General features: G+C 38.6%; 2 protein-coding genes across 12 annotated transcripts; both read left to right on the top strand.

The window, feature by feature from the left end:
- Window positions 1–626: 626 nt before the first annotated feature.
- LOC113672068 (uncharacterized) lies at window positions 627–11800 on the top strand. 11 transcript variants are annotated; one of them, XM_089198241.1, is made up of 7 exons: window positions 677–787; window positions 1034–1367; window positions 3098–3223; window positions 8133–8270; window positions 9383–9439; window positions 9720–9793; window positions 10081–11800. In XM_089198241.1, exons 4-7 carry the CDS (start codon window positions 8189–8191, stop codon window positions 11110–11112), a joined length of 1245 nt encoding a protein of 414 aa, XP_089054367.1. In that variant the 5' UTR covers window positions 677–787; window positions 1034–1367; window positions 3098–3223; window positions 8133–8188; the 3' UTR covers window positions 11113–11800. The 11 variants fall into 11 exon arrangements, with proteins under 11 accessions (XP_089054377.1, XP_089054367.1, XP_089054372.1 ...); XM_089198230.1 differs by lacking the exon at window positions 677–787 and adding an exon at window positions 2413–2523 and having other exon boundaries at window positions 1166–1367; XM_089198251.1 differs by lacking the exon at window positions 3098–3223 and having other exon boundaries at window positions 627–787; window positions 1034–1317.
- A 721-nt stretch (window positions 11801–12521) lies between these two features.
- On the top strand, window positions 12522–23009 carry LOC113672264 (membrane-bound glycerophospholipid O-acyltransferase 1). The gene is made up of 15 exons (XM_027188550.2): window positions 12522–13109; window positions 13508–13653; window positions 14331–14408; window positions 14846–14938; window positions 15465–15520; window positions 16086–16140; window positions 16451–16583; window positions 17094–17120; window positions 17508–17598; window positions 18346–18447; window positions 18608–18711; window positions 19478–19542; window positions 19968–20100; window positions 20536–20693; window positions 22079–23009. Exons 1-15 carry the CDS (start codon window positions 13044–13046, stop codon window positions 22278–22280), a joined length of 1509 nt encoding a protein of 502 aa, XP_027044351.2. The 5' UTR covers window positions 12522–13043; the 3' UTR covers window positions 22281–23009.
- The last annotated feature ends 490 nt before the right edge of the window (window positions 23010–23499 follow it).

The raw sequence follows: 23499 nt of genomic DNA, 5'->3' as shown, positions 1-23499 counted from the left end.
TGGGGAGGGGAGGGTGAGGCATGAGGGGACCACACAGGATTTTTCTTTATAAAGGTTTATAAAATGATAAAAATATTAAGATCTTATGTAAATAAGATGGTGCTTAGAAGTGTTTAAAGATCAATTTAAGAGTTTGATAAAAGAGGACGTCTATTTTAGCCAGAGCGCCACCTTTGCTCACCTATATTGTAAAATGATGTTTCAGTCGGATATCGTGTTTTATACTGTTGGCACATAACTCTTTCATTAGCAAGATCTCATTAGTAGTCCTCCTTATTTTCTGTTATACAATTCTTATGATGTTAGAATTTGGTTTTGGATCAACTTATAATCCCTTGATTGATATTTTTCTTTATTCTCATAACTTGTCCACTTGATATTGTAATACAGTAAATGGCTTGAACCCGAGGGTGACATCTATCACATGATATTGTATTGATGTTGTACGGAGAAATTCGTAGCGGCTGTGAGTTTGATGTTAGGTGTTTAAGAGGGATGCATTGACGGTGACCAAACGTTTATTTTGAAAAGGGCACATGCTTGGAACCCTTCCCCCTCCCCCCCCCCCCCCCCTTCTTCAAGAGTAATGAAAAGTAATGATACCGTCGGGAAGAGAAAGCCTTGCCCTTTTACAATCGCTTTCTTTGATCGGATCACTTCCGGTCTGTCATCGCTTACTTTTAATTTAACTTAGGAGGCTAACATCACGAATATTTCATGTTTTCATTCTTACTAAGGAAGGTTGAGTACACTTTATCAACATTTCCTGCCGCGAGGATAAACAATCGTGAGTACCCGTTACTTGTATGCAGATAATCCACAACGGTGTAGCTTGTAACCAATATTCAGCACTAAAATGAAAAGAATGTCCATCTGTTACAAGTTTTAACCTCTTTCCACGTTTAGTCCTGCACGCTTCTTAGAGAGACGCGCGGCTACATGCCAGTTTAACTGAGGTGTTCTAGAACGAGTGATTGAACGCACTATGGTGTTTTTAGACATCAATTCCGCTGTGTATCACATTGCGATCCAGGTTAGACTTCCACGTGAAACAACAAAAAGTGTTGTGTTCGAACAGTCCGGTCATCTGGTTGTCGATCTTTGGAGCTGGCGTGGGTAGAAGACAAGTCATGTCATTAAAAAGATCGAGTTTCGCGAGGAGGAATGAAGAGAAGCTGGCTTAGGAACGTGGATAGGTGGAGGTCATTTCGTTCACGTCTGTTGCCCATAGAAGTACAAATAACTTAAGTTTGCAGATGCTACGAATGAGGAAGTTTTTACGAGATGCGGGAAACCTGTTAATGTTCATTGTGACAGGCAAGTCGTAATCAGTCCTTGCGGCTCGTTAATGTGTTCTCTACATACAGGTGGGTGCGTTTTTGTCTACCAATATTTTCTGAGCTTGAAAACATTTCGCAATTACGTAAGTATTGCTCTCTTCAATTAAGAACTCCAGAGCCTTCGGGGCTGATTCAATTGTTTCTCATCTCTGATTTGCGCTGGGTCCTGGTCAATTATCTGCGGCCAATAGCTTGACTTTTAAATCTTCACCTTGAACTGTTATCCTGAAATGGCAGTCGCTGAAAATTGAAACTCACTAAAATGATTTCAACACGGTGGCTTTTTTTTTAATGTTTACTCTGTCAGTGTGCCAAATATCAGTTATAAGATGCTCTTTCCGGGGAAAGGAGGGCAGAGTGAGACGGGGAGGTGGGATAAGTTTGTACGGTCCGAAATTGAAATCAAGTTCTGTAGTTACCTTTTTGGTTAGGTTTTTTTGCTGGATTTTGTTCAGGCCTCAAGAGGGGTGGGAGTCAACAATTTTTGTTGTGGTTTGAAACAGATTCATGGGTTCGAGGGTTATGTGTCGAACCACCCTCGGAATTATTGTAGACTTGCCGTCCCCTCTCTTCCCGATGCTCTCTTATGTCTGAACGTTCTGAACCCATGGCGCTATTTTATGAAGTTTCAATCATGAGTTTGTAAGAGTATTTATGTCCATCTAAACCAAATTGACAGATCTAGAAGCTAATAAGAATTTGAACTATTAGCAAACTTACAATCGCCCGAGGTTAAAATATAAGATACATGGAAATCAGAGAGATAATCTTTGGAGGTCATGAAAAGTGTTTTTCTCACTGTAGTATGTAAAAGAAAAAACAGCATAAAAAGGGGAAATCGGATTACATGGGAAAGAAACGTTAAACGCTGATTAAAAAAAAAATGTCAAAGGACTCGAAAACTGACGCCAAAAAAATCATAAAGGAGTATAGAAGTGCAAGATGACCTTAGCACCTAGCAAGCCACTGCTGAACAACTCGCATATGAAACAATAACCTAGAGAGGCACATGTGTCAAAGACAGTCTCCTTGAGGCAAAATTTTGATGGATTTTACGTTGCATTCGTAACAGCACCACTGTAGGTCGAGAAAAAGAGTTGTCATGTTTTGACAAGCGAATTTATGACAGGAAATTGAAGTGTTTTCAGCTATTAAGTATCAGCCGAGTACCCACCATCGAAAGGTATGTGCGTTTGGCTACGAAACAAGCCAGTTGCTTATTCTATCATCCTAAAGTGGTTTTGATTAAAAAATAATGGGAATCACGACGAGTCTGGTTTATCAAAATAAGCACCCACTCGAAATATTGGTAATGAGTTTTACATATACGTAATCCCTTGCGTCAGATGTCGGTTGAAATCAACTTATTTCAGCCAGTGGCAGTGAAAGAGAAACGTCACAATGGAAATACAGTGAGAGAGGTTTTTTTATACATAATGATATTCTCTTTTAAGGTTAAATATGCGATTGTTTCAAGGAAAAAAACAAGGTTGTTTTTTCCAACAGACGCGGGGCACAAAATGTTTTACATTGCCTCGTAAGAGGAGTATTGATTTCAAAGTCTCGCCTAGAATTTTTTGCGGGGTGGTAAATTTCTTGAATACCGTTTGCATCGAGTGAAAAACATGTATAAAGAAGCGATGTGTCTCATCAAGTAATCCAGAGAGAACTGTCTTCGGTGATACAGAATTCTGTTGCCAAAGTTATCCAACCATCAGGTTTATCAGCAGAAATACATTTACGAAATAATCTTTCAGAATTCCATACATATCCTTTGCCAAACACCTGCTGTGGAAGAAAGGAGTTTGCTGCGTTGAATTTGCTTGGAACACCGGGAGGAAAGAGGAGTGATTATTTTTCCAAAGATCAAGGTTATAAACAAGGTAGTGTAGTGTATCCATACAGTAGTGTTCAGGTGTTTCAGGTCAGACGTGATAATGACTTTTGCGGTTTGTGCGTTTAATTGTGTAAGGAAATTATTGTCGGACTGATGCAGTCAACAACCGCTCATGGTCAGAGTTTCGTGCGGTCACAATTACACAGATTCACCGGCTTCAAACGACACGATTCGACGCGATTCTGGTTGAGTTAAGAACGATAATTAACAAAAGTTCATTAACGGAGTTTTATATACTTCTTTCGCAAAACGCTATTGAGTTCAAGCCTCCGATTAATAGATTTATTGCATCCGAAGATGTGTTGTAGAATATCAATGCATTTATCTTTCACAAGAGTTCTGCTTCAGTCTACAAGACCTTCTTAGTGGTTTCGAGGGCTTTATCGCAAACTGTTTACACTGAGAAAGTATTTAGCGGTCTCATCATTCATCAGAGCTAAGAAATTCACCTGGGGCGCGCGCTCGTGAATCACACTGAAAACGTGCCAATTTCGATTTAACTCACGTGTCGAAGTTCTGATATCTGGAGATCAAATATGTCCTTTCCTTCAAAGTTTGTTTATACACCTTTACGGCGAGGATCTATTTATTTAAGGGAATTATCTGATTCAATTTTGATCTCAATGTTGTCAAGTCTACTAGATTTTGAGAACGAGGCTTCTCTTATTCACGTTCGCGGCTAAGCTCACGTTTTTCAGATTATAACCTGTCACAATTTATTTTTCTATGACCATTTAAAATTTACCTAGAATGATGCTTTTGATATAAGTCAGAAATTGTTGAAGTCTCTATTGCGTAATGAGAATCATTTGAAACTTGAAAGACAAATTCACTTTTCTGATAAAACAACGTATTTCCCCAACAAAAATATGTAGATTTTTCCGTGCCAAAACGTGTTAAGCATTCACGTTTGGCTCAGTCGATCAATTTCTCATCAGGCGCATGTGAAAGCTAAAAATAGTGAAAAATGTTTTTACAAGCATTCGAGAATAGCTTAGTTCATTTGAGGAAGCGCAACATGTGAAGCCAGTTGACAGATCAGAATGTACAGTCACTCAACAAGATGTCCCAGGTTAGGGAGACGGGGGGGGAGGGGTGGGGGAGCGTCACTCGGCATACTGTCCCGTGTGGCGCTACATTATGTCGCATAACACGCAGATATCACCAAAGAGGGTACGATTTCAGGGTTGTGAATCTTCAACAGTACACAGTTTCATTCTTAATCGTCTTAAACCAAACGTCTGGTATAGAGCTTCGGATAGGCCTTTGGATGGACTTTTGAATGCTTCAGAGGCATACCTCCTTGACCAACTTTTTTAGAATTCCCTTCCCCTCCGGGCATGCCTAGCATGTTGTGTGGTAATCCCACTTTTTAAATTCTCCCGAACTTTTTTCAAATTCCCTTCCCCTCCGGGCATGCCTAGCATGTTGTGTGGTAATCCCAGTAAAAATTACCGAAGCGACAGTTGAGATCCCCGATTTCAATAAATAATTCCACAAAATACGGTTAATTTTCACTTCATGTTTAAATTTCTAAGAGGATTTCTAAGGATAATAACATGATTACAAACTTTCTCTGCGGGAGAAAAGTAAATTCCATAATAGCAATTTGTTTTCAGCAAACAAAATGGTTTAGGAAAAATAGAACAATTCGTAAAGATTCTTTAAGACGACTTCTATATCTCTGGAGGATACGACCCCAGGTTCAAAATCGGAGTTTGCAAATTATCCTCTTAAACTTCTGTTTGCTTTAATCTTGATGTCTGCGAATAATCTGTGATAAAATACATCTACTGCGTATAAGTAACAGTAGTCCTAAAAGATGGATCTCGAAAGCTATAAGATTTTTCTTTACGCTTGGTTTTTTTGTTTGCAGTCTCCCTACAAGAATCATTTCTTTGCTTGGTTTCCATCCACAGTTCAAATGAAACTTATATCATAACAAGTTGCTAAAATAAAAATATAAAAAAAAGAAATTCAAGATTTGTAAAGTACATATCAGCGTAGAGCTTAAAAAAATTTGGAGTTTGAAGAAAAAATTATTTCATAGATTCGGTGTAGTGATTTGTGCGCAAGACCTCAAAGCAAAATTGGCGATGTGTGATCAATTGAATTACCAGCCTTCGTGTGTTTGTACACACGATTGAGCAAATTGCACAGTGCCAATAAACAGTTGATGGATTGCAAACATATGAGGCTTTCTCAGTCTTCATAGGGGTTGAAATAACCTTTCAAGAGTTACTTAAATGAAATCCTCCGCTTGTGGCGAACACAAGTGACGAAATATGCCAACTTTTCGACAGCGCTTTGACAAAGCCAATGATACTTAGGCAAACTGGTGTTTATCTTTCATCTTTGTTAAGTAAAACAGAAGGTCGAATCCACTTAAAATGTACTTGAAATAACCCTGCTAATCCTATCATGAAGCTATTTTGGACTTGTTGTTGTCGTTTGTGTGGTTTCCAGCCACGGGTCGATAATTATGTGGTTTACAAAGCATCTGGTTCGAAACATGAGCTAGAAATGTAATACCCTAAAAAGCCACTCTTCTGAAAGGGCGCGAGCGGAAATTTTTCAAAAGGATGTGGGAGGCTAGGGGGAATTTCCTACACCGGGTCCTTAGGAAAAATCCAGGATGTTTCATTACTGTTAAATCCGGTTGTGGTGAGAAGATTTCCCTTGATTCCTCTCCATCCTGGGAAATGGTTTTCATTTTGAGAATTTTTAACCTCCGTGGGGCGAATATCAAATCAATCCTTTACTTCCTAACATCAGGATGCATATTCTCCAACTGTTCTCAATGCATTTCCTAAGATGCTAATAAGGAGAATTTGTTTATCAATCAAGAGCTCATTTGGTTTTTGATCATTTCCTTTATTCTCGTAACATTGATATGTGATTCAGGGGTGATTTTGTAAGGAGAATTTTGATCCTTTGAATTTTGATAGTCCCCTCTTCCATCACCTTTGGAAGTTTAGGACCCGAAAAACAGCGTTGACGATTTGGAGAATCAAATTTCAAAGGTTATGAAATCGCAATTTTCTGGTGTCCATTCCTACCTTGATCAGTGTTTGGAATTTCACCTTGAAATGCGTTAATAAAACTCAAATGAGTACGGACGTGCAAGTATTGTGATTCGAGCCTCTAACATTGGGCGTGTTTTTTCTGTGATAAACGATGAGTTAAGTGCCCTTTTCCCGGAAAGCTAGTTATATAATGTATTACTTTCAAACGTGACTAGCCACTGCTAAAGGGATTACAGCTATCTAAGTGCTACGTCCTTTAAATATGACGCTTCACTGAAAGGCAGCCAATCACAAGAGGCACCGATCTCTTATCACTCGCATATAAATTTTTATATCCACCTCGGCTATTAGATAATTCTTTAAATCTTGTATTGCATGGTCAGATCGTGCATTATTTGGCGAGATTTACCATTGAAATAAGGCGCTCTGCAAATCTTAGAGGCGTCGTTGAAAGACGGTCAAATCATAAGAATGTGGCACTGTTTACACGGGCAACTCTCAGGAAGGTAATGAAGAAGTTTGTGTGTTTCCAGTGAACAACAACCTCCTAATATCCATTTATGTTTAAAGGAAGACTCATAGTCTTTTATCATACTTAAATTTCGTTCACATAATACGTGACACTGTTTTCGCGGGCAACAAGGAGGAAGGAGATGAAGAGATTTGTGGGTTTCCAGTGAACAACAACTTTTTAATATCCATTTGTGTCTCAAAGGAAGGCTCAAAGTCTTTTATCATACTTAAATCTCGTTCACTTGTATTGTTATAAACTTTTAGCCAGTCTATATGGCGAGCGGCACTGGATTAATGTCTGTTTAAACGATTTTCATTCCCACCAAAACAAGTTCATTTTTTTTTTAGGGGTTGCAAAATTTTTTTCACTTCGTTCAAAGAACTGAGTGGATTAACAAGACTTGGGAATCAATAACCATGGTAGCTGTCATTAAGAAGTGTTTGTGATTATGGAGAATTTTTCTTATTGAAAATCTCTGGAAGGTATTAACATGGATTCAATAAGTAGGTGAACTTAGTAATTCATAACGGCATTCATGAAATTTGTCACATCCAGAGTATGATTAGTAATGATTGTACTTGAATATGAAAGCGATCTTCGCAGTAATGAACACTACTTGAGTAGTAGTGAAAATAAGATTGACTGTACTCAAATAGAATCAGTTTGTGTCGTGTTATTTTATTGATGATGAAAATGGTGTAAGCTATAATCAAAATAATCAAAACCGCAATTAATTAAAAAAAAAAAAACTCTAATTTTCCTAGCCAGCAAAAATATGCGATAATTGAATGTCTGTCCAAATTTTTAAAATTCTCTCAAATCAAACCCTTGAATGTTTGTAAGTTATAACCAACTTGAATCGGCGAAGCTTAGATTTGATAAATTCTTCCTTTTTGTTATCCAGAAATGAGATTAGAGCAATTAAGACGGGGGTGTATAGTTGAATTTGTTTTCTTCAGGAAATTGCGACATACAACGAACTTGAATTTTTCTTTGGCAGAGTCGGAACATTTTTTTGGTTTCTTCGGTTTCTTTTAAGTTAGGTACGAGATTTTGGTAACAAACAGATCAAGGTAACAATTTCTACCTGATAAGTTTGAGTATTCTCTTTACCTGTTTGCTGAATAATCTATGGATATTATAGGGAGAAGTTACATTTTAATCACTTTTGAAAGGGTTAATGTAAGAGTCGAGAAAACTCGAAGAGGAATGAGAACGGGTAAAACATGGGAAAGTTGAAGTGGTTTGCCAATGAAGAACCACAAAAAATGTCGGAAAATTTTTCCGTTATACACAATTAAGTGACGTGTCATTTCTAATTCACTTATGAATTCATTGTTGTCTGTTCTTTTCAGGAGCCCGCTGTAGTTATTAACCCTGTGCGAACTGTTGGCCGGGCGAGGACCAGACCATGAGAAGACGCAGACCCAATCAGTTATCCATTAAACCAGCGAAAGCTTATATCCTCGGGAAGGCTGGAGTTGGCAAATCGGGTAAGTTAAGACCGATGATGAAATCTCGTAAGCACAATAATTATTATTGCACCTTGGAGCTGTTCTATTGTTAAGAGATAACAAGAGTGATAATTACCTCAGTATCTAAGTGTTTGTTACGGTACGTTGTTATTGATTTGGGGTAAAGATCTAAACTACTTGATTTTCCGAGTTGACAGTACTTCTTGTAGCGCAATACCTCCATACAAAACCTTGCAAAGATTAAAAGTCGCTTCAAAACCACTCAAGTATTTCGATGCTGAGACTGAGGTCAGATACATGGAAAAACTGTGCGTTGTTTAAATGCCAAAAATTGAGTCTGTGTGGTTTGAAAAAATGTGTTTCGAAGCAGATGGAGTTTTATCTTTCGATCGTTGTAGAAATCTGTCATTCTCAGTTCCTGTTGGACAAAAGTTCAGTCAAGTTATTTTATCAAATGACATTTGACACATTCTCTCTTTAGAAATGATCGTCTTTGTTTAATCACAACAAATGATTGATTTCTTTTGATCAAAGTCGAGTAGATTAAATTGAGTCCTCCATTATCAAACGCAGCTTCTCGATTGTTCTTCGAAGTGTTGCCTCGTAACGTTGAGTCATCACAATATTCATGTGCCTTCAAACAAGCTTGTATTATTTTATAGAGGTTTATAGAGACTATTTTGCGGGCTACAGATAAATTAATTTATTTCTCAAGGCGCATAAATCTGTTTTCAACAAAATCATTCACTCAATTATTTTCTGTTTCGATCTGTTGATCAAAAGTGCGAGAGGTCTTTAAAAAATATCTTTCCTCTGCTACTACCACACCACAAAAATTATTCGCCCAATTTTTCAAGCGCTTGAAATTTTAGCTCCTTTCCCTCCCTACCCATGCTCTTCCGGTGATTCTGATCTTAAACTCTCTGCCGAGTCACGAATATGGGAAATTATTGTCACTAGCTTAAATCTGAAGAGACTGTTTTTTTAATCAAATAAACTACATTTTTTATAAGTAGGATGTTTGCAATGTATAAGAATTTTTTTTTAATGTATTCAATGACAACTTACTGTAAACAACAACTTAATGTATACAATTATTCATTAACCAGTTTAGCTGATTTTTCCTCTAGCCCTGATTGTGAGGTTTATGACCAGGCGGTTTATTGGAGAATATGCCCGAGCGATAGGTAAGTGGATAATTTATATAAACAAGGGAATAGCCGGATTAGAATACTTATTCGTAAAAAAGGCTTGTTTACTCGCACCAGTCTCTTTGCCGCTATTATTGCGCCGTTTACTATTTCCGCGCCCCGCCTCACTCACTGAACGCTGGGAACTAGCTAAGACATTGGATTTTATCTTACTTAGAGTAAAGAAGTTACGTCAAAATCGAATTATCGCCGGCAGGTCGCAATCGTATTAGCGACTGATTGACAATAATTGATGTTTATAACGTTCTTTTTTCAGAGGGAACCTACAGGCATCATGTTGAAACAGACAATGAAGAGGTAGAGTTGGAGATCGCGGATACTGCAGGAGAGGTACGTTGTCATATTCATTTGTGTTTTAGATACATTTAAATGCATTTTAACTAGTTTTAATAGAAATATTGAGTTACCAGTCATAGGCTGAATGATCAGCGGCCGGTCAGAAAATGAGCCCACTCTTCTCTCTCAAAAACGAGGTTCGAAGACTGAACTCGACAAAACGTCGGAAATCTAGGCAACTCGAGTCAGCGAAAAGGGCAAAAATGAAAAGCTTTATAATAGCAATGCAAGTTACGACAGTAAGTTTTTGTGAAGCTAACCCTGTGCTTTTCTGCTTTCAGAACACGGCTGAGAAGCTAACTCTCATTTCTCGTCAAGGCGACATTTTCATCATTTTGTATTCCATCACCGATCGTTCCAGTTTTGAAGAAGCAAAGCGCATTGCTCGTTTCATAAAGGACAGTACCGCAGATTCTGTTGCCATAGCAATCGTGGCCAACAAGTGTGATCTTGAACATTTTCGGCGAGTTAAATATGAAGAGGGGAAAAGTCTGTCGATGGAACTGAATTGCGCTTTTCATGAAGTTACTACATCAGAAGACAATAAGCAGGCCAGAGAAGTTGTACAGAAGTCAGTGTCAAGTTTTATTCGAAGTCGTGAAAAAGTGAAAGATTCTGGAAATTTGAAAGTGCCTTCATTTGTAAAAAGGACTCCTTCGTTCGAGAAGAGCGAGAAAAAGAAGAGGTTAGGACGTTTTTCTCAAGACAGTTCCAAGACACTGTCCCGACCGTTTGAATTTCATACACGAATGAGGCGGATTGAAGAGGGAGATGGTGAGGATTACAAAGTAAACAACAACAACAACAACAACAATAACAATCGTACATTCAATGCGTTTGATGGTAAAAATAATGACGGTGGGAATAAAAAGGATGCACTGTCCGGTGAAGCCAAAAACCGCACTCAAGGACCGTTTCACGTGGAAAAGGTGAAGAGCGTAACTTCTAAGAAGCTTCACTCACACACCGAAAAGACGGATGATTCGTTCAACGAAGACAAACCTAAAGTACCTTTTACTGTTCATAAAGTTAAAGGTTCCTCCGCTGGCGAATTGAAGCGGCCTCTTCCTGCCGATAAGTTACGATCTCGCTCATCGTATAATTGGACTGAAAATTCGGTTTCCGAAGAGAAGCCGAAGCAATCTTCGAGAGGACCATTTTCATTGGACAGACTTCGGAGTCAGTCGACTGAAAAGCTTCGGGCGTCTTCGTCGAGTGATCGGCCGAAGTCCAGTACTTCTTCGTTCACTCGTATGAAAGATGGACTGATGGGCAGAACGAAGGCCTTACGAAGAAAACCCATCTATCTATGATATCACAAGCACAAATTTGCGTGGGAATCCGTGTGTCCCTATGAAGCCAGGCCGCGCGCCATTCCAGCGTTTCCGCCTTGACAACTGGAAACCGGCCGAAGCAGTCTGAGCAGATTGAATTACGCATCTAGAAAGATTTACTTGACGAACACGAGAAACAAGTCATTTGTAGAAATAAATTATTATTATTATTATTATTATTATTATGTTCATATGAAATTAAATTCTTACTAGAGCAAACTCTAATTTATACAGATTTGTTTTAGAGCTCGTAAAATTTAAATTCTCCTCCAAGAGGGTTGTAGAGCGATGACCTTTGACATTTGCAATTTTCGCTCAAAACACGACCAAATTTCTTTCCCAACATCAAAATCGGGGTGAGATGAATCTTCTTTTTTTAAATCTTTTTTTAGGATTTATCTTGTAGCATAAATGAACCATGATATATGTTTTCTACTGTGACGTTTAATATTCACTCTCAATTTTTTCCAAATTACCTGAAAAATAAATTCAGTTACGCTTGTGTTGAACAAATCAAATGACACTAGAGATTCCTCAGGTCTGCCGCGTGATCTTTTGAAAACTGGAAACTTAAATACTTGGGGGTTTGAAAATTAATAACTAAAAGCACTTAACTAACTCAAATGGCAGGTTCACGTTTAGCATTAAAATTGTGTGGAAAAAAAAAGAGATGTCATTCAATTTTTTGCGCGACGCATCGGTCCCTCGCAGTACTTTTGACCTCCCCCTGCCTCCCAGGAGTCTAACTAGGTGCCATGGTAATTTGGTGTTATCAACCGAGTTGATAAAGTAAATTGGCCGCCGTAAAGAGTTTAAAGGCTGACGCTTCGAGCGTTAGCACTTCGTCAATTGCTCTGACGAAGAGCCAACGCTAAGATGGCAGCCTTTAAACTCTTAACGGTGGCCAATTCACGTTATCAACTCAGTTGATAACACCAAATTACCTCGCTATACTCTCCCACCGACGCAGCACCACAGTTTGTTTAGAAACTTACACCCTTTATAAATAAGTACCATCCCCAACTCTTCATTGGCAAACCTCAAGATAAGCACCGTCAGCATGAGACAGCGTAGGACGATTTTTTTTTTCTTTTTTTCATTTTTAAGGAAAGTATATAGTTCATCACCAACTTCATAGTGCCATCTAAATACACCTTTTCTGCGCAAATGATCGGTGTACATGTCTTTAAAAAAAGAGAGAAAGTGCGTATACCGTAGTTGAGGAAATTGTTCACCACCGTCAATTGAGCGTATTGTTATCCCACAGCAGTGACCTGAGAAGAGTGGTTGCAGGCGAAAAAAGAGGGTTGGGACCTAGGGAGAGAGAAGGACAGATTCCCTCGCCTCTCCCCTCCCTCCTCCTTCGTCAGACCCTCGCTCCTTTGCCTGTCCTTTGTAATCGAAAACCTCCAGACATATGCTAATGTTCCAGAATTTTTAGAATTCACTCTTAGTGCCATGGAAATCGGAATAGGTTGCAGCCCAACTAGCCACTTGACTTGAGTATGAAATTAACCTATTCATCTTTCTGATCTCAATGTGTATTCAATATAAATTTAAACAACGTCGTTCGACTAAATATTTGAGTTGTATCAATAGAGCGGCTTGTCTTATTGTTGGAGTAAGTTCTGCAAGTGTTACATCACAAATTTCTACAAAGTTCTCACTGGCTACATGACAATTCGCAAAAATTTGTTCAAATTCTGAAAACGATCGGTCACTGATCATGCAAACATTAATAAGGCATTTTTTAAATTCTTCTCTTCTGAATAAATTAAATTATTCGAATAAAAAGAAATCACCGTGGCGTTACAACGTCAGCAGGTTTTATTCAACGATAGATTTTTCCGGAAAGCCTCCGATTCATTGCTCATTTGTTTACAACGCGAAAACAGTTCGTATGTAGCAGAATGATCTTTTTTATACAAGATTCGCTGCTGTTTGTAGCCAAGGCGCTGAGTACGCCAGTCGAGCAGGTAAGGTATATTTTTGTAGTTACCTCGCCAATCGATTACTGTGTATGTGTCCTAGATTCAAGATTTAAACGCGTCCTGTCTGTCTCACTGAATCAGCTTACCGACTGTTCCTTTATAAAAAGCAGAAACCCAGTGTTCAACACGCGAAAAAAGACACAGTTATTTCGTAATTATAACTCTATTCCATCTTAAAAAAATTATAGTATTGTGCACCCTTTGTCGTAATGTTTATATGCTTAAGTATGGTCAAATGATTTAAACTTCCTGCCGTGTAACCATCACGTTTATCATCTCGAGGAACTCAGAAAAAGTGTATTATAATCTTTGTGAACCACAACTTTTCTCTAAATCAACGGCGATGTTATATGAGCTAGATATGTATATTGTCATCTCTGCAGATCCAGTTCGTCTTTTGCATGCTATTATGTTTCCCGCTTGGATCCGTATATCGCACAACATTACATCCGAAAAGGGTGTCAGCAAATACACGCTTGGCAATGACAATACTTTGGGGCCTTTTTTTAGGCTGGATATGTTTAGGAAGGTAGGATTTTAATTCTGAAACATTTCGTAAAATTTTGTTGAGCTTTCCGCTTCGCTTAATGCATATATTACACTTTGTTTTTGCATGAGTAGTCATCGGCTATGATTTGAGTATTTACATTTGACTTATTTTAGTGCTCAAGGTTAAGAAGTGTCAGAAACATGGGAAAATTTTTTCTCAGCAGGGTGTCTTAAATCGACTTCTTAGCTTCCTTATTTCATGTCAAGGAAATTCCTATTCATATTATAAAGATTTCTAGAACAATATCTCAATTAACTTAATATATGCATTAAGACATCTTTGAGTTTTGGCTGTCTTTGTTGGTTTCATATAGTAGACAGATATTTTCCGCCAGAAAAGAGCGCATTGCAATTGAGTGTTATAACAACAAATCAAAGTAATAAAAACAAGTTTTAACACAAAAGGAATACCTTGAACAGTCAATTAGATCTCAGAGTAAACGCAAGCAAGCAACCTAAAGCGCGGGAAATCGCCTGTGACAGTCTTGCACTGCTCGAGCGAAGGAATTGGTCGGAATGTCAATCACAACCGTGGCGAGGCAAACCGTATTACTTTCGAAGTTCAATTGAAAATTGTCCTATTGCGCTAACAAATCTCGTGTCTTCATTGACTTGATAGGTGAGCAGAGAGATTTCTATTTTTCCTTTTATTTTCAGCGAAATGATTATCCTGATTCTAGTGTGTGCACTCTGTTACGGGTTCACAGTGAGTGTTAATCCAAAGAAAGTCCACAAGTAAGTAAAACTGCACTTTGATCCTTGATCCAATATTATTTCAGTTGAAACGTCTTATACTGGCGTCTCAATGGCTCATAATACGTACCCACCGATTGCCCTACAGCCATTATGTCGTCAGATCTAATAAGACGGTCAAATGAGCGGACTTTTGAAACGGCTGAGAGGCAGCCAAAATAACAACCCAATCTAGAACTTCTCACAAGGTTAAAGACGGTCACGTTAGCCAGCTAGTCATGATGTTCTAACTCCCAGCATGTTTGGTAAAGCTCGTACAAAATGGTAAATCACCCTTACTCGAATAGACTTCGTGACCGCTGTACTGTCAGATCCATCGATATGTCAAGTTACGTTTTCACAAGAGAAAGTAATGTGCCATTATTTCCTCAAACTATTCATTATTCAACTTCTGTTATCATATTATTGTCACTGTCCAGGGTCGTCATTGTGGTATCTTTGATCTGGTTGTCAGTGGGACAAATAGCCCGGATGATCCTTTACTATGGAATCAATAGATTTGACTACTCCGGGTAAGGCGAAATCTTAATGATTAACCCTTTACGCCCTGTCATCATACTGTGCTGCAAACATATCCTGAAGTTCTTGATATGGAAAATTTGTTTCATAAAGAAGAACTTCTTTAGTGATTATTTCCTTGATTCTCCCAACCTTGATTTTTGATTCAAGGATGACATTGTAAGGAGAACTTAGATGCTAGTCATTCTTATGAGTCAGAAGGTTCAGTAATCGACCAATCTTCAGAGTACTTCAGAGTACTGTGATACTTTCTTTCCTCCTCCAGAGGTCTGGGACTAGTTTAGCCTTGATTTAGTTGTGTATCCATATCTCTCACGCCCAACCACTCCAGCGGGACCTGGTTACGAGATGAAACTCGTTCTTGAATCACCAAGACGTTTCCAGATCTCTCCAGCTAAACGTAACTGACAATTTCAAAGTCGTTTTGAGGGACTGACGCGAGTTTTATGCCACAAATTCGCTGAATTAGCAACATTTATAAGTATTTTAGGAACTTAAAGAGTCATATTGGTCTTTCAGCCGCCTGATGATCATGTTTCAAAAAGTGACATATTTGGCATTCAGCTTACATGATGGTAAGATCATAAAGTCCCTAGAAAAGTCCATTTGATAACAGTTTTCATATGTGACTTGTCAAGAAGAGCGGAAAATACCAGGCCGTTGAGCTGGCTTTCGTTGCCCTGCGCCACGATCAGCTTTGCACGCGAGACAGTTGGAGCCGACCTGAGGAGATATCTCGCGCACTAGAAAGTACCATACCATAACACTTTCTGTTTGCCAGCCGATGCAAACCGATTCCTTCGGTGTCTTTTATATGCAAGTTTTATGTAATTTTTCAAGTCTCCTATAATGAATTTGGATAGTCCAGTAGAATTCAGGATGTGTGTACATACTCAAGAACTTTGCATTTTGTGCCAAAGGGCAACATGAATCGTTCCGCCGAAGCCTAGAGTATTTTAACATCATCATTTAAAATATTTTGCTCGCTGAGATTCACTGTAGAGTTCTCACCACTGAGTCAATGGGTAGAAATTCTAATGAACCTTTAGGTGATTTAAAATTAAACGCTGAGTGTATATATTATTTTTAAAAAAACGTTCGATATGCGCTGTGGAGAGTTAGAATCATTTTTAACGGCAGGGCTTGGAAGACGGGAAGTTGAACTTTCGAAGGATCAAAAAGAGCAGAGAATTAAGTGAGTATTCAGAGCTTTTCCCAATAGATTATAAATTGCATTAAGCTTTCCTATAACTGTTTTTAAAAATTTGTCAAGTAGATGGCATGTTCCTGCGCGTCTGTTCAGCAACAGATTACAGATGACATAAAAACGTGGTGAGAACAACACAGTGGCACATGAGGTGCAACCAAGTGTCAAAGCGTGGATTTTTCCAAGCTTCTTTTTCTGTAACTTCTTCAATATTAGCTCATATGCGAGAACTTTTTTTTTTTTATTTCTGTTCACGTCAATAGTACATAGACAAGCGTATGTCCATTTGTTTCGACAGACGCATCCCTTCACTACTAGAGTACTTTGGGTATATGTTTCACCACAGCACGCTGTTAGCAGGTCCTGTATGTACTTTTAATGACTTCATGGACTTTATAGAAGGGCACGACATCGCAAGTGCTACAGATCAGGTTCGCAGAAAGATTCTTGCCACAGTTTATCGTTTCCTTTTATTAACTAAACTTTTGTACCGTGGTAATTTGTCTCACAATTTAGATATCTTACTATACTACCTCATTCATACTCTGTTAAGGACGATTGAGACCCCCTCCACCCCCCTGATAACCATTTGCCCCCTCCCTCCCTCCCCAAAAAATCCCTCAACCCCCCATGAAGCAAGATGGTCAGCCGCTTTTGCTTCGTTTTGGCGTGCTTTCATTGATGCATTTCAATCCTCATCATTATTTTAACAAGTAGATTTTGTTCCCTCAAAGGTCAGACAAACGATTGGGTATTTATTTATCAACAATCAGATGGATTTCTTGAATAAAAAGTGTTTCACTTTTCGAAGAGCTATGTTGTAGTGTCAGCAGAGGATGGTTAGAGCTCAGAACTCGTTAGCGATTCAAACCTTTAAATATATTAATATATGCCTTAGCAATCATAAACTTTCTTTTGTTCTAACTCTCTATTAACAACAGGAAACCAAAAAGGAACCTTCACCAACGGTAAGTTACTTTATTAAAAAAAACGGTAAATAATCTGATCTCTTTGTGTACCTAAACCCGAATTTAACTGAACGTAAAAGCAATTTTAAATGGAGTGTCAAAAGTAATCCTGGATTACATTAATATTGTATTTACTTTCTTGTGCTTCGTGATTGGTCCAGAGAAAACTCACACTACTTTCTCTACCAATCAGATTAAAACTGAAACCAAATGCGACTTGGTCGCCCGCGTTTTCCCGCGCTTTAAGCACTTTGCTTGTTTTAACGTTGAGTTCTCATTGGCCCTCGTAATTTTCATTTCTTCTGATTGTGATATCTTTGGTTTTGGTTGTTACGATGCTCGGTCAAGATGCGTCCTAACAACTCTTCGATTATGCTTTCTCATCAGAATGCTGTTGTAACGAAGCTCGCCTCAAGTCTTCTGTGTCTGATCCTCTTCTGCATTTTGTCCAAAATATTTCCTTTCCATCTTACTGCAGGTGTGCGTTTCTATTGATTCTTCTTGATACAGCTCACAATTCTCTGCCAATAGTGAACAAGAAATGTATAGGTGGCTCGAAGGGGGAATTGAAAATTAGATCCGGGGGTAAAAATTTAAAGACATACAGATGAATCATTTTTTATCTCATTTTTCTCAGTACAAGTTTGCTTAAAAAAAAACGTATTAGACTTTTTATCGCTAAATGAAAATGAGAGTGATCTTCTCAGTAACAAACATTATTTAAGTAAAAATGGAAATAGAGCCTGAAAAAAATTAAGGCTTGTACGGAAGTCGGAACCATGACCTCTGCGATACCGGTGCCGTGCTCTACCAACTGAGCTAACAAGCTAACTGGGAACCAGTTATTTTTTGGTTTGTAATAAATCTGTGAAGTAATAAATAAACGACTGACAAAATATGAATATCAAATGAACTCCCAGTTGGCTTGATAGCTCTGTTGGTAGAGCACTGCACCAGTATCACAGAGGTTCAACTCCCGTACAAGCCTGAACTTTTTTCAGGCTTTGTTTCCATTACTGCTAAAGTAGTGTTTGTTACTAGGAAGATCACTTTCATCTTTTTTCAGGCTTCATTTTCACTACTGCTTTAATAAGTAATGTTCATGACTGTGCTGATCACTCTCAATTTCATTTATTAATCCGCAGTTCAAATATATTATATTTATATAATCACAGTCGTATTTTCATCTCTAATTAGCCAGTACCATACTGTTCATTTATTCCAGATTCCAGTTTCATTGCCAATAGTTCTTTCTTGTGGAGAATGGCTTTTGCGTTTCTTGCCATGTTCACTACACGTTTTAAGTATTATTTTGCTTGGATTATCGGTAAGTCGACAGTTACTTTTCTTTGTTCATGAAGGGTAAAAGGACTGCGTCTGCGCATGAATTATGCAAGCCCTACTGCTGAAGTATGGGCAATGCAACTCCCTGTAAATGAAATACAAGTCCATCGCTCTAACGTCATGTCCGCGATTTTAATCCACAGCGGACGCAGTAAATAACGCATGCGGCTTAGGATTCAATGGTTATGATCGAAGCGGGCGAGAGCTTTGGAACAAAATGACAAATGTTTATCCAGTGGATTTAGAGGTTTGTTAATCTGATTTGGGAAACTAAACAAATTTATCAACGAACATAAAATATAAAAGGTTCCAGATTGGGAGTTTTCAGTTGGTAAAATTTCCTGACCTTTTCCACTGAGAAGGAGCTGATTCAAAAGAAATTTTAACTTCTCAAACGAACCTAGTGGCTTGAGTTTGCCACAGGTGACCATTTGTTCCGGTTTCCACGGCAACGAAGTATTCATCTTTAAAAGTATCCCATTTCATTGCTGTCAGCTTTCCTCTAAAAAGTCAGGTTTCTGCCTGTGCTAAATGATACTCCTAGGTAAAGAGAGGGACTGGAAGAGATAAAAGTTTCTTCCTAAGTAGACAACAAAATGAGCCAAGTAGAGCTTGGACCCAGCTCACTCAAGCAGGATTCTAACGCGCTAATCCTTTGTCCATAACGCCATAACGTATGCATTATAAACAGGGATGGCAGGTCTTGAAACAGTTTTGTTATTTTGGTATTTGAAGAGAATTACACTGCATGACCATGTGAAACGATGTAAGAGGCTCGTATTTTTACACCACTCAGTCTAACCCATCAGACGATATTTAGAGCTTTGACTAACCGTTGTTAGTTCTTCTATGTGAATAATAGTATACAATCTGCTCCCGGATATTTTACTGAGTCACATCTCCTGAGTGAAATACGAGTAAAATACTGACGACATCACTGAACCTTACAAAAATACCACGTCGAGTCTTTCTCTAGATTAAGTCGTAAGCCTTGTATTGTTTGGTATTCCTAGATATCCACGAACTTCAAAGACTTGTTGAACAACTGGAATATAACAACAAATCTTTGGCTTAAAAGGTGAGCACTAAGAACATTGAGACTTAATCAACGATGTGAATTTACAACATAAAATTTTTATAACCACTTTGTATCCAGCTACATCACCTTAGAATCCTCAAACTAATTCTTTTAGCCTAAGGATCTAACCCGAGATTTTCCTTTCCAAATGTTATACAATTCCTCATGAATCAGTTAAGAGAAATTAGTGTTACATCAAATGGCAATACTCTTGCACTGATACAATTTTCAATTGCTGGATAATAAATTGATATTAGCAAATTGAAATTCGATGGGTAGAGGAACAGTTTTTCTATCTCCCTACTCACCCCTACCCCCTTCAGATCAAGCGGGAAAATTAAAAAACAACTTTGTCTTTCGAAGTAAACGAAACTGATAAGCGTTCTCTCTCGTGACTGTTTGTCCATTCTTTCTCTTTGTATCAGGATTGTTTATCAGCGAGTATCTCACCATAGAACGTACTTCACTTTAGCTGTATCTGCCATATGGCATGGATTTTATCCCGGTTATCTTTTGGCATTGTTAGTTTCTATATTACTCATAGTAGCTGATAGAAAGGTAAGCTTCTAACTGTTGAAATAACTGACGTTACTACGCTCCAGTCATGCTGTGCAATCAACAAAGAGATCCCATGTGGCCTTGCGTCTGTTTCGTCATAGATCACAGGTGACGTCAAAATGTTGTAAGTACAAAGAAATGGCAAACGAGACGCAGCCGAGTCTGACGTCTTCTGTGATCTATACCTGAATAGACCCACGGCAATGGAATCTATTTGTCTTATTGAAAAGAAGAAAGAGCTTAAAAAAAATTGAAATGGTGACGTCATCTATGCGTCTGTCCTCCATAAAAAGGCCAATTGGTCATAGGTGAGAACCAATCAATAATGCGTGGGTAATCCATGATATTATATAGACCTGTACGGCCTCTGACCAGAGCTTGGCCAAGTGACGGAGTGGTGAAAACACAACAAGTAAATGAATATTCTTATTCCAGGTGCGACATGCTTGTGACGACCTTCGCGGAAGGACATCTCCGTTGATCAATAGCTTGTTGCAATTTCTTCAGTGGATGGCTTGTAACCCTCTATGTGCCTCCTATTGTTTGGCAGCGTTTGTGCTACTGAGATTTGATCTCTCAATGAATTTCTACAGGTAAGATGACTCTTGCGTTGCTATTGGTAAGTGGTGATTCGACCTCTGATAGGAAACTTGTTCTATTAGGACGCATACATCTATCCAGGTCTGCCCCCTTTGTGCTCGTAGAATGTTGAAAAGTTGCTCACTCGAATGCCAAAAATTTGCTCTGCCGGATATTGCCAAAAGTCCAAAAAAAGGTGACTAAATTTCAAAACTTCCTACCTTAATTTCTTGATATTTTTAAATAGACGTTAATCAAAGCTTTATACGCTTTTTCTACGCTGCGATTGCCAACATCTTACTTTTAAAGAGTTGCTTGCAAATATGGGCGAAACTTAAGGATACTCTTAAGTCTAACAGAACAAAACACTTAGTTCGTTTGTGTTGATAATTATTCAATAAATTTGCATGAATTGAAGCTTTCTACGAAATCGTTAACTTTTTCGTGCTTGATATGGATTCCAAACCAATATTTTGCTCAAAAATTATCAGAAAGACAAAAATTGCTCGAGGTTGCCAGAACCGCAAAAAGTTGCTCCAAACGCCAAAAGTTGCTCAAAAGTTGCCGAGTACAATCAGGACAGACCCACATCCATCTTTTTAACATAAACCAACAGCTCGGAGCCAATTTTTTCGAAGAATGATAACTAAGTTCGGGCTTAACTGCCATGAGCCGAAGTCATTCAAATCGATATACAGGACAACTTGACGCAGTGATCCAAAAGTTACCGTGCTAGACCCTGAGTCAGGAGAGCTGAGTTTGAGTCCTAGCGAGGTCATTGTGCAGTGCTCTTGGACAAGACACAAAGTCTCTCTCCTCCCAGTTATAACTGATCCAAAATTTCACGAGGCTCCTTGTCACAAGATATAGGATTTAACCATTAAGTACCGACTTGAACAATCTATAATCACAACCACAATTTCCTCAAATGTGATCGGTACATCACCTGCTTTAATTTCACTAATCACCCTGTACAGTTGTAATCGGATACCTGTAATCGGACACCTGTAATCGAACACCTGTAATCGGACACCTGTAATCGGACAGTTAAAGCAGCCAATCATCTCAAGTTCACTCAGCTAAATCCACCAATCACAGAATTGATCACAATAACAATTGCAATAACTACGAAATTTCCAAATTTTTTTCTTTAGACATTGTCCCTACTGGAGATGTTTGTCGTAACTGTTTTTTTTTTCGAAAATTGCAATGGTAATGATTGACTGGTAACAGGACTTCGCGTCGTCTAATTCTGTCTGTAATCATACTCGTGATTGACAAATCGGACTCCCGCTTCGCGGTCGTCCGATTTTGTTAATCACTTATATGATTACAGACCGAATTGAACTCCACTCAGTCCTATTACCATTATGTAACGCACATGATTTCTACTTCCTAGGTCGACGTATTTCATTGGTCACATTCTGTTGATTGCAACACTGATCATCTGCCCCAGTGGCAAACCAAGGCCTTCCCATGATGCTAGAGGCGCAAACGGTTCCGTGACGCCCAGTGGATCCTTCAAATTCGAACTGAACCACAAGGGTGATTCTCTTCCAAGTTTGGCTAACAACAATGCCTTACATCGAAAATTAAAGTGAAAAAACAATGTAGTGTCTACAATCAATTATTTATGCTCCGTTGCAGTGCAAATTGATATAAGGTTGACGAACCAGGGAATTTTTTTGAAAAATTGTTCTAAACGCTTTCAGTCTCTGGATCTGGGGGTCAATTCTCCTAACAGATGTTTATAAATTTCGGTGTCGGTCGATCCTAAGAATTTGGAGTTCTCTCCCACAACTGTTCCTAGGTGATATGTTGGTCTCGTACCCAGACCTTCCGTGGTCAAGCGGGTGCAGTCACACGATAGGATTTGGGTACGAGATGATTTGTACGTGTCTCAATGAGGGGTCATTATTTATCACGGAGGGGGGGCCGGGGAGGGGAGGGGCAGAGGATTCTGGTAATGTCACAGTCAACTAACACAATCACCCCCTCCTAAGGCTCTGTAGCATTTTAGTGATCCCCCTCATTGGCAGTCAGTTTCAAAATCTCCACCCCCCCTCCCCCCATTTATTCTCATCACCAGTTGGCACGACGTTGCATTGTCGTTGTTGGGAGAATTAATTTTCTAAAAAAATTTTGAGGTTAAATAAGCTTTTAAATTAACAGCATACGTTTGAATTATGAAACGTTATCCATCGCCAATGGTTTTACAAGTATTTCTGAATGCTAAGTAAATTGTATTCCAAAAAAAATTAATAAAGTAGTTTGTATTAATGTGTTCATTATGAAAAGAAAGGGGATATGACAATTAATAAAATAAACAATGCAGCGACAAATTGTTTTTCCACAAGAATCATATGAATGACTTCTCGAAGAACGATGAAGCAATCCTGTGAATAGGGTATATTCCTGAAATCAGATCAACCTAAATGCTCATCTGATACTACACATTTAGTTGTATCCGGCCATAATGTAATTACTCCGGTGATTTTAAAGATGCGCGCGCTTTGATTTGTCAAGGATTGCGTGATATCTCGCTATAATTACCTCGCGTGAGGTAAATATAGCGTAGGCGCTGAATTTCAAAATGGCTGCCTTGCGTTTTGTCAGTGTTATCGAGGAAGTATACCAGAATTAAATCAGAATTATACCAGAACCGGGCTAACTTGAACTCGATTAAGTCAAGCTCCCCTACCCCAGTAACTCGAAAAAGATCCGATTTCCCTTGACATCATATTTTCAGGGATTTACTATCAGCTCACTGGAATCCCCCATCACTCCAACCAATTTTCTGTCACCCTTGGAAGTGCGAGC

The sequence above is a fragment of the Pocillopora damicornis genome, chromosome 1, assembly GCF_964200805.1.
Source record: "Pocillopora damicornis chromosome 1, jaPocDami1.2, whole genome shotgun sequence".
NCBI lineage: Eukaryota > Metazoa > Cnidaria > Anthozoa > Scleractinia > Pocilloporidae > Pocillopora > Pocillopora damicornis.
The sequence above is the reverse complement of the archived record's forward strand: the minus strand, read 5'-3'. Positions and strand labels throughout refer to the sequence as shown.